Genomic DNA, 13,761 nt, shown 5'->3' on the forward strand with positions numbered 1-13,761 from the left:
AGCTCAGAGATCTACCTTACCTGACTCTGTTTCCTGAGTGCTGGAATTAAAGGCATATAGGTTTTATATTGAAAACTGGAATCAGTTCAATGAAGGACAAGGCTGGCAGCAGTAGGAATCAGGAGAAAACCTATTTCAGGGCTGCAACATAAAACTGTTCTTGGGACCTTAGGTGGTGCCAGGCATTGGTGCAGAGCCTAGATGGACACCTGTGCAGGTGACCTTGCAACCAGTAGATTTTCTGTGAGTCCCGTTTTTACAGTGTTCACAAATGTGGTACACCCTGACAAAGAAAGTAAAAGGAAAAGATTTTGGCAATGACTTCTGTCTATTTCTACCTATGAAAATCTTTTAATTAAAAGTGACTTTGTTATTTCTTTTTATTATTAAACCACTGAGGGGGTGTCATGGTAGAAGAGATGGCTCAGTGGTTAAGAGTGCTGACTACTCTTCCATGGGATCCGGATTCAATTCCCAATACCCACGCCACGACTTACAACTGTTTGTAACTCCAGTTCCAGGTGACCCGACACTCTCACACAGACATACATGCAGGCAAAACACCCATGCACATAAAATAAAAAAAAAAATTACAAGAAGAAAAACCCACTAGGTTATTGCAGATAAAATTATGAAGTGGTAGGCACTGTAAACAGCTTTGTGTTTGTTACACATATTTTTCTTTTCTTTTTCCAATTAAATAATAAATGTTTTATTTCTCCAATGACTTTTAAAATGTGAACATTCTGAGATTTAGCCACAGGCTTTACTTCCAAGTAACTTCTTCATTGGGCCTCAGTTCCCTCCGATATAGCATACTCTTATTCCGGAAGGCAGTTAGCTTTTCGTCATTCCTCCTGTCTAGATAGCATCCAAAGACAAATCCCATAGGAACAAGTATATGAACCTAGTGTTCACATACAAGCTGAATCAAGGTCATCGTGGCTGCTGCAGCCAGTGCCGAGCACGACCCACGACCAAGGGCAGCGGTAGGGAGCTGCCACATATTTTTTCTTTTGTTAATGTGCAACATATTTTTATTAAACATGCTTCAGTCATACCTTTCCTTGACATGAATGTATTTTCACTTCAAAACATGCATTTTTTTTAATTGTAACATTTCTATGTTTTATATTTGTCATTAAACATTTTGTTTTTTTCTGGGTCATTGTATGTTAATAAGAAATGTGTATACAGCTCCATGTTATACCTTTTTAGAATTCTTGTTAGTTTCTTTTCGGGCGCTATCACTTCTCTGTGCAACTCCTTTATATGTGGTTCTGTTCAGAGTGCTTTGTGTATATAATCTTTTAAGCCCAGGAAGCAGCTTTGCTGTGTGGTTTTGTAAAAAGGGATGATAAAGATAAACAATAGCAACAGGGAGTAAGGTTCTTTTGTCTGGCCAGGAGCTTCTGGGCTCTTCCTTTGTGATAGGTCTTTTCTCTCCTAGGCTGGGAACCACCACGCATGACACTTGCAATGAAGACACGTACAGCACCTTGCTGCAGAGGTACCAGCGTTCTGAGGAAGAATTGCGCAAAGTTGCTGAAGAGTGGCTGGAGTGTCAGAAGAGGATTGATGCCTATGTGGATGAACAGGTAATCATTGCTCCCAAGGCACAGCCTGCACTCTGAGGCTTTTGTGCCAAGTTGCTAGCTACAGTTTGAGTTGCTGAGCTCCCAACATAGGCCTTTGGTGTACCCTGGTAGAAACCTTGCAATATCACTGACCTCTGACCTGGGTGTTGTATGGCAGGAGCAATTAGATCTTCAGAAAGGTTGTATCTACTATCTCTGTCCTAATGAAGGACATTAGGAAGTTACCAGGTGTTTTGGGCCCAGAAGCCATTTATCAATCATGGTTCTGTTGAGAGCTCATTCTTTTTTCATCCAGAACTGCCAAACAGAGCAGACATAAGGGCAGAGGATAGCAGGACAAGTGGGATGTGTCTGTTGGAGATGGCTCTAAAGGGACTGTGTCAAGTGACCACTACATCTCAGAGGAGACACCAGGCATGTTGTTAAGATGGTATTTCTGCCATTCATCCTGGCCCCCTGCCTTTGTAGGCCTTCTGGTTAAACAGAACAAAAAAGGCTTTAGGTTTTAAAGATTATTTTAAAGGTGCTGGTATGAGGAGAAAAAGAAAAAAGGAAAGGTAGAAAGAAATGGCAGCCCAGTGTTGTGCATGCAAGATAATTTGTAAACAGACATGATAGCTATTTTGGGTTGAGATATAAGCTGGTTCGACATGAATTCCAAGATCATTGTGCCATTCATATAGTGATTGAGCCCTTATTCCTTTCCCTGTTTGCTTCTGAGTGGTTAAGAAGGGGGTTCTTTTTCAGAATTTGAGAAAACTCTCCCTGTTTACTGACTTTGGCCCTCATGGTATCAGTGCACTAGTTCCACTTTTGTCACTGTATGAGATTCACTGCTGCTGAGCTTGTCTTGGGGCCAGAGGCCCTGAGAGACCTGTGGTTTTGCTGTGCTGTGTCCTTTGCTTCTGTCTGCATAGTCATTGCCTGTCCAATGTCCTCCCTGCTATTTGAGACTGCTGACCCTTCTGGGGAAGCAGTTGTTGCTCTCTACTTTCTTTAGAGTGGGTGTGGCCCTAAGTTATCTTTTCTGTTTGGTTTTAATAGACAGATTACTCTCCAGCTGTGCCAGGAACAAGTCTGTTCTTGAGCTGAATAATGGATTACAGTTTTGGGGGACTGACTATAACAGGTTAATTAACTGCAGGGTCTACCAGTGGATTGGGGGAGGGAGGCACATGAGAATGGCCAGGCTGACAGGCATATTAAATGTGGGGCCTCAGCTGCAGCTGTCCTACAGCCTCAAGAATCAGGTCCTGACCCTATAGGTAGCTGGCAACCCCAGAAAAGGGGCAAGCAACTGTCCTCCCTTTGAGCCCTGTATGCATGCCAGTCTGCTTTCTGAGCCCTGCTATTCAGGCAGCAGAGAGATCTGGGTCCAGGAATGGGAGGAGCCAGAGTGGAGGATAACTCTTCCTTGAGAACCTGCCTCCTAAGATCCTGTGAAGGAACCTGACAGTTAACTCCGGGGTCAGCTTCTTACCATAACAATGAGAGAGTCACATAAATGATATTTAGTTTTACATGAGTTTTTCTATTTTATACAAAATCATAAAGTTTGTTTTCCTTTTAAATATGTAGATTTGAAAAGGCAGACTGCTGACAATGTGAACTCTGTAGAGAACATCCATGACATCAGAACATGACTGCTTAGTTGAAGTTATTAAAGTTGGGGAGAAGCAGTGAGGGTTTGAGCCATGAGTACTCTGAAACAATGAGGCAAAAAGACGTTGCTCAGTTTCCAATCTCTGAGAGAGAATACAACAAGTTTGTCATTTGTTTGTAAGGGGTCTTACTCTATAGTCTGTGCAAGCCTCGGACTTGTGATCTTCTTGCCTTTGCCTCCTGAGTACTGGTTAATAGCCCATGTGCCACCACACCTGACTTGAATCACCAGCTTTTTTTAGAGGAAGATTCCTTGACTTGTGCTGTGTTCTTATGGTGGCACAGCACATGGCTGAAGGTCATGATGGAGGATGTCCTTAAGACTCCAGGAAACAGAGAGGAAGGCTCTTGGGTCCTAATATGCTCTTCAAGGTTATACTCCAGTAACCTAGTTTCCACTGGGAGCTACCTCCTAAAGGTTTCCTTTACCTTCCAATGGTACTAAATGCTAAGGAACAAGCCTTTGGCATGTGAACCTCGTGTGGACAGTCAAGAACTAGACTGTAGGTGGCTAGAGAGATGGCTCAGTAATTGATAGCACTGGCTGCTTTTTCAGAGGACCCAGATTCGATTCCCCTACCCACATGGCAGCCTATAGTCGTCTGTATACAACTCTAGTACCAGGCAATCCAACACATTCTTCTTGCATCTCTGGGCATCAGGCATGCACATGGCATACAGCAATACATGCTGGCAAAACACTCATACACATAAAATAATAAATCATTAAAAAAGAAAGAAGCCGGGCAGTAGTGGTGCACACTTTTAATCCCAGTACTCGGGAAGCAAAGGTAGGTGGATCTTTGTGAGTTTGAGACCAGCCTGATCTACAGAGTGAGTGCCAGGTCAGGCTCCAAAGTTACACAGAGAAACCCTGTCTCAAAAAAAAATAAAAAACCAAAAGAAAAGAAAGAGGGAGGGAGGGAAGAAGAAAGGAGAAAGAAAGAAAGAAAGAGAGAGAGAAGAACCAAACCAAAGCACCAAACACCAGTCCGTGCCTGGCTAACTCTTGTCATCATGGTGAAAGATACATAGAAGGGGATGAGAAGCTGGAGAGCCACAAAGTGCCACTGCATTGAGAGCAATTGTAGGAGAGTTTGCTTCTGTCCCCAGGGAAGATTTGTTAAGTCAGCTAAGGTTATAGGATGACTCGTGTCTCCTGTAAAGGGCTATCACTTAACACTAATCTGGGTTTGCTACTGGACACAATAGTATGAGGAATCCAGTGTTATGTAGGCACTCTATACTTCACCTAAACATGTGCACCACCTAGAACTTTCTGTAGTGGGGATAGTAAACTTTCTATGATGACAGCTGGTAACAAAGCCCATACAACAGTAGCTAGTGTCTGCTTTGGTCCCCACAGTCTTGCTGGCAATCTTAGCATTGACTGAGAAGCTGCTGCTCTTGGGGGTTTGGGAGAGAGGGGTATGAGCTGGGGTATATATGCCTTAGTTCTTGGAATAGAGAATGTGCCTAAGTGGATTGGCAGACATTTGTGTGTTCCTTGATTAGTCTATTTCAGATTTTCTTCTGAATCCTCAAGTTGCTTTGCATATATTTCATTTTTTAATTTTCTAATTTATTTTATGTTATTATTGGAATTACACATAGATAAAGGTTAATAATAGAGTTAGTGTTCTCAGAAGTAGGAAGGTCATGTATATGGGTAGAACAGACCAGCTCCAGGAGTCCTCAACCAGGCTTGTCTGTCAGGTGCCTGAGAGCAAGCACTTACTTCCCTCAGCACAGGAAATGTACCCTGCTCTCTGAGGTTGTTTTCCATGTGAGAAAAGTACTTGTGGTATTATGAGTGTCAAGCAAGAGGCTGAAATAAAATAGCTGGTGACTCATTCTTTTATATTGCACCTCTGTTTTGTTCATAGGTAATCTTTCTTGTCTATACATTTCTTTAAAATCATTTAAAAGAATCTTCCTTAAGAATGTTTTGTGTAGTTGTTACTAAGGTTTTTTTATATATTTTTTTATATCTTCTTTCTAGATGACAATGAAAACCAAACAGCGCATGTTAACAGAAGACTGGGAGATTTTTAAGCAAAGGAGATTAATTGAAGAACAGGTAAGGTTGTTGAACAGGCAAATTACTGCACAGAAAAGTGACACCTTAATATGTAAGCATGCTCTGTGTTACAAGATACCAGTGAAGACCATTGACAGTTCCTGCCGGTATTAAAGTCATTATACAAAGTTATTTTAACTTTTAGATAAACTGACTGCATTTACTTGTTTCTTGGTCTTCCATATACTTGCTTGAAAAGAATAATCTTGGTGGGAGTTGGTGAAAAATGGTACAAAGACCATACTCCCTGAACTCCCCCTTCCCCTTTGCACCAATTAGCCAATTGTGTCAGATTGAAGTTGAGCTCCCACCAGTGGGATGAAACAGAGGCCCTTTTACCTGAATGTGCTGATAGGCTTGATTAAGTTCTGGCACACACTTCCCCTTTGAAATCCATATTCCTGATTATTGGTGCTACTACCTAGATATCTCTTGGGTCCAGTCTACTCCACATATGAGTCTCAATTTCTGGTGTCTTAACAAGTCCTGAGTATCTAGAGCAGACTGAGTAAACTTTGTGTCTACAACAGTTCTACCTTATGGCTATCTGCAAAAATGCATATGGTATATGTCTTCTGGAGACCAGAACATTAAAAGGTTTCTGATGTTTCACTCTTGATTTGACTGACCCTGCCTGCATACTCCAAGGCTGTCCTGTTCTTTTGTTTTTTTCCATCTGCAAAAGGTGGGCCTCTTGGGTTATAAATGAGCATGATTACTGTCATAGTTGAAATGTGGTGCAGGAAATGGGGGGAGTATCTTGCAAATTTAAGCTGTTGTTTGATAATTTCTTCTAGTTAACTAATAAGAAAGTAGTTACTGGTGAGAACAACTTCACGGATACCAGGAGACACATGTTGTCATCATCTCGGTTGAGCATGCCAGACTGCCCTAACTGCAACTACAGGCGAAGGTGAGCTAGGCTCTCTAGGTGCTATTGACCTTCAGCCCACACTGAAACAAGCAGAGGTTTGAACCCAACTTTGAGAGTTGGCTTTCTTGGTAACTGTCCTTAATTCCCGATCAGATGTGCTTGTGATGACTGCAGCCTCTCACACATCCTCACTTGTGGTATCATGGACCCCCCCGTCACTGATGACATCCACATTCACCAGCTACCACTCCAAGTGGATTCTGCTCCCGACTATCTCTCTGAGATGCGCCCACCTAGTGTGTCATCAGCAAGCTCAGGGTCAGGTTCCAGCTCTCCCATCACAATTCAGCAACATCCCAGACTCATCCTCACAGACAATGGCTCTGCACCAACTTTGTAAGTTGTGACTTTATGATAGAGTTTCAGAAATTTATCCAGTAATGATAAATACATACATCAGAAATATGATCACCATTATAGTGCTTTTTATAAAAAAGAAAAAAAAGGATCTTTCAGTGTGTTAAGCACCTGTTAAAACATGAAATCAATAAACCCAAACTATTTTATTACCTGAAAAAATATGGTGAATTTATAATTACCAGTTGGTATGCAGGGAAATGTCTCACAGTTCTGGTCTCATTTTCTCATTCTTCCTGAGGTGGACAGTGGCTGTTCATCCTCTTCATTGTCAGCTCAGTGTTCATGCTTGTTCCATGTCTTGCTAAGAACTCAGATCACTTTAGCAAGCAATTGAAAGTTTGTGTTTTCTGTATTCCTACATTATAAGAAGTACATTTAATACTAGCAAGGGGCTGTAAACTCAGTAGTGACCCTGTCATTTGCAGAGGCTTCATAAGTTTATTTGCCCATGGGTATATACAATTTCTTTCTTTTTTTTCTTTTTTTTTTTTCTTTTTTTTTTTTGGTTTATTTGTTTGGATGGATTGTTGGTTGGTTTTTTTGAGATAGAATTTCCTCTAAGTAATCCTGGCTGTCCTAGAACTCACTCTGTAGACCAGACTAACCTCAAACTCAGAGATCCACCTGCCTCTGCTTCCTGAGTATTGGGATTAAAGTCATGTGCCACCACACCTGGCATTTTCTTTTTCATTTCTGTGTTTCTCTGTCTCTCTCATTCTTTTTTTTTTCCTTTTTTTTTTTTTTGAGACAGTTTTATTATGTAGCTCTGACTATCCTGGAGCTCTCTATGTAAACCAGACTGGCCTCACACTCTGAGATCCACCTGCCTCTACCTCCTCAGTCCTGGAATTAAAGGGCATATGCCACCCCAGTGGGCTTTATGTTGTTTCTTAAGTAAAGTAAGTTGAACATGAAACCATCATAGCCCTGCCTGCAGAAGTGCTATTTTGAGGGATTGTTGACTATATCTGGCTGCACGTGATCCTCAGAGTCTTCGAACTGATAGAAATGTTCATCATATACTTCATTTGAATTTGTCATGCTGGTGCTCATTTTTTTTCTTCCTTTGATGTTTATCCTTGTCTTCCAGGTCTCAGTGAATTAATTTTATTGTTGCTAGGGGACTAGAACTCAGGACCTTATATGAACTCTGTATCACTGAGTCTTATCCCAACCCCAAATACATTCTAAAGGCCTGAGCTGAAGCCCATAGTTTATTCTTCATTGAACAAAGTTCTGCTGATTATGCTCTCAGGTCTTAAGCATTTTGAAGATTTCTTTGCTAGCTGTTATACAGTTTCTAACCAGGCATATGGAAGTTTAACATGCAGGTGAATCTGTGGAAAATTGAAGTTAGGGAATTGCAATTAACTTTATCAAACTGTCCCACTTATTGTCATAATTGCCATTATCAATAGTAGGCTCTGATGTGTGATCATTAGTAGAACATCAGCTACAGGAGCCTTTTACCTGAACTGGAACTGCCCTCATGTTGGTCTGGGCAACTCGTGTCTTCCAATACTCAAGGCCCTAACAACTTGTGATTAGTGTCTTCCAACCTGTGTGTGATTGAAAATCCTTGTGACGTAGCTATCTTGGTGCTGTTTTCTAAACTGATGAATCAGCAACATCATTTCAGTCATTGCAGTACAGTGCAGTGTGGGTCTTACTGAGGCAGAGAAGCCTCCACTTGTCATGTACGTGCTAAGGATGAGTTGGCCACTTTATTTCAGAACCAGTTTTCCCATGGTACACCATGGCAGTGGGAACACTGCAGGAACACTGTTAGCCAAGACACACACACTCCCTTGGTGGTGGGTGCTTTTTTCTTCTGTTGGTGAGCTTCAGATATTGGTGAAGTGTATTAGGTTCCTCGTTTTGAAAATAGAAAGTACCCAGGAGGCAGAGGCAGTTGGATCTCTATAAGGTCAACACCTGGTCTACATAGTGAGTTCCAGGATAGCCAGGGTTATATAGAAAGACCCTGTCTTAAAACAAAAGAGAGAGTACCATGTGCTTTTTAATTCTGGACCTTTTCTTAGGAGGCAGAGCACTGATCCTTCGGATTTTTACCTTCTTAGAGATCATTGTGTCAAGATAGAGCACAGATTGGCGCAAGTTTTAGCTAATACTGGGGTGGGCATGTCTGGTCATCCCTAATCTACAGTAGCTCTTCTCTTATATTAGGAAGTTATATTTTAAAGTGATCTCCATAGGCTAAATCCAGAAGATTTTCTTAAGTTCTGGTTTTTTTTTTTTTTTGTTGTTGTTGTTTTTTTTCAGTGAGCATGTCATTTTCTCATTGCATAGATGAAGTTGATTTTCAAAACTGACTTGAGTATAGCTAACTTAATTATCATGTTGTTACATAACCGTGCTTGGGAGATTTGGTCAGCTGGATATTATCTAACAATTTGGTGATTGTAAAAGACCTGTGGTTACTTTTTGTATCTTAACATTTTCATGAAAATGATGTCTACTTGGGGGTGGCACTTTTACTCCAGGGCTTTTCAGGCCAAATGAAAATGTATTACCAATTCATCTTGGTCACACCAGCGTTTCTACTGTGGGACATTTTTTCCCATCATTCTCCAAGTCACAGATGTTACTCATCCAGGCTTTTCTTTGTGTTCAGGTGACTAAGAGGTGTTAAGTAGTGTGAGTGACACTGAACACTCTTCGTGAACAGACCCATGACCTTAGAGGAGATGTCGTGTTCAGTGGGGGGTGCTCCTCACTGTCCTCCCCAAACGAAGGGCCTCATGGTGACCGTCTCTGCTTGCCTCAGTTGTAGTGATGATGAAGACGTCGCACCATTGTCAGCTAAGTTTGCTGACATTTATCCGTTGACTAACTACGATGATACCAATGTGGTGGCCAACATGAATGGAATCCACAGCGAACTGAATGGTGGTGGGGAAAACATGGCCCTGAAAGATGAGGTATGGGTGTAGCTTTTTTATGAGGAGGTGTGGGTGTCAGTAAATGCCAGATGTGGTGGTCTTACATTTCATTTACATTACTATTGTTTTGAAAAATAAAGCTACAGAATGCTGCCTTTTAAGTCCCCTCAGGTAAGCAGCACCAGCCATAGTTCTTCAGAAGCTGATGATGAAGATGCTGATGGTGAAAGTAGTGGTGAGCCCCCAGGAGCACCCAAAGAAGATGAGGCTCTAGGAAATGGTAGCCCAAGGGCAGACGAGAGTAAAGTAGACACTCCACCTCCATCCTACCCAGCGCAGCAGGTAAGATCTTCTGTTTATGTTTTCTGTTTCTTCCTTTGTGTATTTCCTGTAAATAGAAGCAAATTATGCCAATTCCAGCAATTCCTGAAATTAGAACTATAGAGAAACAAGTTTACTTATAAATTATATACAACTCATATTTTAGTCTCTTTTTGCTATTGCTCAGATCTATAATTGTCATTAGTTTTATAACACTCTGTGCTTAGAGACAGGTTTTTGCTTTTCTTCCTTTTTCTTTCTTTCCTTTTGTCTGTAAAAGAAAGATGGGTTTTATTGTTTGTGTTGGAGATAGTTCTCACTCTTGGTTGACCTTGAACCCATGATCCTTCTACCTAAACTCAAATGCTGGGGTGTATGTTCTCACACCCAGCTTCAGAGTTTTATTAGTTCAGTAAGAGTTTTTTAAATGAAAGGAAGAACAAGTGGAGGCCAGGCGCTTGGCTAATTAATAATTGTAATGAGTAATGTATGTGATTAAAATAATAAAGGTGATATCAAAAGGAGTAAATTGGGAAGTCTTGGCATCATCGTCCCCCATTTTGTGTCCCATCACCTGTGTACCTTCAGCCCTTATGCCCAGGAGATAACTGGTTTCATTATGTGCAAATGCAAACATTTATTCTTTCCTGTCTTGTGAGAAAGGCTATGTTGCTTTTTACTTAACGTGTCTCTGAAGGATGTGATTCTATATGTTTTTTATTTTTGTAACTTTAATTTTTAAAAGTTATTTTCATTATTTTTAATTACATGTATTTTTATGGGCATGTGCACATGAGTGACCAGGAAAGCCAGTGGTGTCTGATCCCCTTGGAGCTAGAGTTACAGGTAGTTGTGAGTCAATGGATATGGGTGTGAGGAACTGAACTCAGGTCCTCTATTAAGACAAGTACATGAACTGATCTCAGGCCTTGTTTTTTATGTTTGATTTTTTTGTTTGTTTGTATGACTATTATTGTATTTTAGTTTGCTTTAGATTTTGTTTGTTTAAGACAAAGTACCATACCATGTAGCTAAGTCTAGCCTTTTATAAACTCCTGATCATGTTGCCTCCCAAATGCTGGAATTACAGGTGTGGACACCATGCCTGGTTATAAATAATTTAGAATCTTGAGGAAAGTCTGAGAAATTATAAGAGTTTGAATTCTAGGCCTCACCCATGGTAGGCAAGCTCCCTACCACTGAGCTGTATCCTCATTTAGCCCTGTCCTTCCTTTTCCCACCCTCTGTAGTACCATGGGCTGAAACTAAGGTCTCATCACTCTGATTCCACTGACTTCGCTCTGTTCTGCTCTGGAGGTGGTGGGGTTTTTGTCTTTTTTTAACTCTATTGGCCAGCACTTGTGTTGTTTCTCCCTTTTGACCATTTATTCAGTTTATCTAACACCCTGTTTATTGCCAGATCAGTTCTATGGAACACATCTGCATATGAATTGAACTCAGGATTTCTGGAAGAGCAGCCAGTGCTCTTAACCTCTGAGCTGTCTATCCAGCCCCCCAAGGTTTTTGTTTCAGTGCATTCTAGTTCTGTTGTTTTTTTGTTTGTTTGTTTTGTTTTAAACAAAGTGGTTTTCTTCTAGATTTATAATTTTACTTCTGACTGATACTGTGATCTGTTTGACTCAGTATTTCTTGTTTTGCTTTGTTTTAGACAGGGTTTCTCTGTGTAACCCTGGCTGTCCTAAAACTCTCTCTATAGAACTGTCTGGCCTTGTACTCAGAAATACACCTGCCTCTATCTCCCAAGTGCTAGAACTAAACATGTGCACCACCACTGCCTCGTGACTCAATATTTCTTATGGTGTAAGGTTAGACTTAGAACCTTTTTTTTTGGAAAGATCATATTTTCCCATATTAAAAATTCAGGCCTACATTCCATTCTGTTTATTGGTCTTTATGTTGGTCTCTACCCCACAGCTCACTTGACTGTTGACTCTATGGTAAGTTTGAAATACAATAAGGCCTATCCTCTAGTCTGGTAATGTGTGTCTTCTAAAGACAACTTACAGAAGATAGAGTTTATTGTTCAGAGGGTGAGTCCATGACCATTATGGTGGAGAGCATGGCAGCAGGCAGCCAGGCATGGTGCTGGAGCAATAGCTGAGAACTTAATACCTTAATCCCTAAGCATCAGGCACAGTGAGATAGAAGAGGGAGAAAGCTAGCTGGTATTGATTTGAGCTTTTGAAACTTCAAAGACTACCCCCAGTGACACACCTCCTCCAACAAGGCCACAACCCCTAGTCCTTTCTGGATAGTTTCACTAACTGGGGACTAAGCATTTAAATATATGAGCCTATGGAGGCCACTCTCATTCAGTCCACCAGTGTGCTTCTTTATAAGTAGCCATCTTTCCACAGTAGCTTTAGATGGATGAAGAAAGGATGAGGATAGAGCCCCTAATACCACCTTCATGGAGGTTAGATTTGCAGTATATAGATTATCAATGGTTCTTTCCAGTTCTGCTAGTTTTTGATACATTTTATACAAGGTTAATTTCTTTTGTTTACTGGGATTCTCAGATTCTTTTTTCTGTCATCTTCAGTTTGTTTTAGGATTTATCTTTTTTTTTCTCTTTATGTTGAATTTTTGTTTTAACATTATCCTTAATTCTCTGAACAAGCTGTTCTTCCTGCTTAGACATCATTGTTTGTCAGTCTGATGTGTGGACCAAGAACTGTTGTCCAATGACTGTAAGAGAGGCAATACTTTCATGTCCCCATTGCGTGGTCCTAAATAATCACACAGAGACTTACATTAATTACAAACTGTTTGGCCTATACTTATTACTAACTAGCTTATTACTAACTATTACTAGCTAGCTCTTACATCTAAATTAACCCATTTCTGCTAATCTATGTATTGCCAAGTCTTTTAACAAAGGCATGTTATTTCTTGGGCACTGCTTACATCTCTCTCTCTCACACACACACACCCATCTGAGTCTTCAGTTTAATTGTTCTGCCTAACCCTATCCTGCCTGGCTGTTGGTCAAACAGTTTTTATTACTAGCCAATTGGAACAATACATATTTACAGTGTGCAGAAACATCTGACTGTCCTTTTCTGGCATGTCTCATATTTTTTTGTAGAAAACTGATTGGTTTAGATAATATTTATTATATATAATAACTTTATAGTCTGACTTTCTCGTTGGGATTGCTGTCACCCCCCAGGGGGTGTGCTTTTTATTTTCCATGATCATTACTTTATTGCTGTTAAATGCCTGCATCTACATCACTCACATTGTGAGAGAGCCGCTGCTGTCTGCTTTTTGTTTTGTTTCATTTGTTACTTTTTGGTTTTTTTTGTTTGTTTGTTTTTTGTTTTTGTTTGTGTTTGTTTGTTTTGTTTTTTGAAACAGGGTTTCCCTGTGTGAACAGTCCTAACTCTCGTGGAACTCTCTTTGTACACCAGGCTGACCTCGAACTCACAGATACGTAGGTCTGTGTCTCCAGAGTGCTGGGATTAAAGATGTGTGCCCATGCCCTGCTGCCCCTTTCTGCTTTTAGCCTGGCTGCTTGCTTTATTGGGTCAATCCTTGCTGCCTTATCTCTTCTGAAGGTTCCTCTGTGTTCCAGCACATCTGTGTGTAGATTAGGGAACAGTTCCCTTGCTCAGCTTGTACTCCAGTGAACTTTGGTGGTTTCTTCCTTTGTATGCTTCCTTTGAAGGTCGTGACTATGTGTAAACTGTGGCTTCCTAGTCAACCACTGAGCTTTGGATAATTTAAGGAGTATTTCACAGCCATTTCACTTTTAAAGTTTCCCCAGTCTGTTTCTCTCTCTCATTCACTGTCCATTCCCACTGAGTCTACTGAATGAGAAAAGGACTAAAAAGGAAGAACATTGCTGCTCTTAGATATGAGGGAGGTTTATTATAGCTA

General features: G+C 40.7%; 1 protein-coding gene and 1 pseudogene across 4 annotated transcripts in view; one reads left to right on the forward strand and one right to left on the reverse strand.

Moving 5' to 3' along the window:
* The window catches only part of LOC121436448 (protein FAM193A), a 125,462-nt gene that overhangs the window by 67,648 nt on the left and 44,053 nt on the right, over window positions 1-13,761 (forward strand). For 3 of the 4 annotated variants that reach the window (XM_041636370.1, XM_041636367.1, XM_041636368.1), the window contains exons 6-11: window positions 1,451-1,598; window positions 5,263-5,340; window positions 6,138-6,253; window positions 6,368-6,610; window positions 9,423-9,576; window positions 9,700-9,879. In XM_041636370.1, the coding sequence (XP_041492304.1) occupies window positions 1,451-1,598; window positions 5,263-5,340; window positions 6,138-6,253; window positions 6,368-6,610; window positions 9,423-9,576; window positions 9,700-9,879 (919 nt within the window). The remainder of the gene's footprint in view (window positions 1-1,450; window positions 1,599-5,262; window positions 5,341-6,137; window positions 6,254-6,367; window positions 6,611-9,422; window positions 9,577-9,699; window positions 9,880-13,761) is intronic. The other variant, XM_041636369.1, reaches the window with a different exon arrangement.
* On the reverse strand, window positions 689-940 carry LOC121436449 (annotated as a pseudogene).

Source organism: Microtus oregoni, unplaced genomic scaffold, assembly GCF_018167655.1.
Source record: "Microtus oregoni isolate MIOR12 unplaced genomic scaffold, Mior012 000049F_ref0000343, whole genome shotgun sequence".
Taxonomy (NCBI): domain Eukaryota; kingdom Metazoa; phylum Chordata; class Mammalia; order Rodentia; family Cricetidae; genus Microtus; species Microtus oregoni.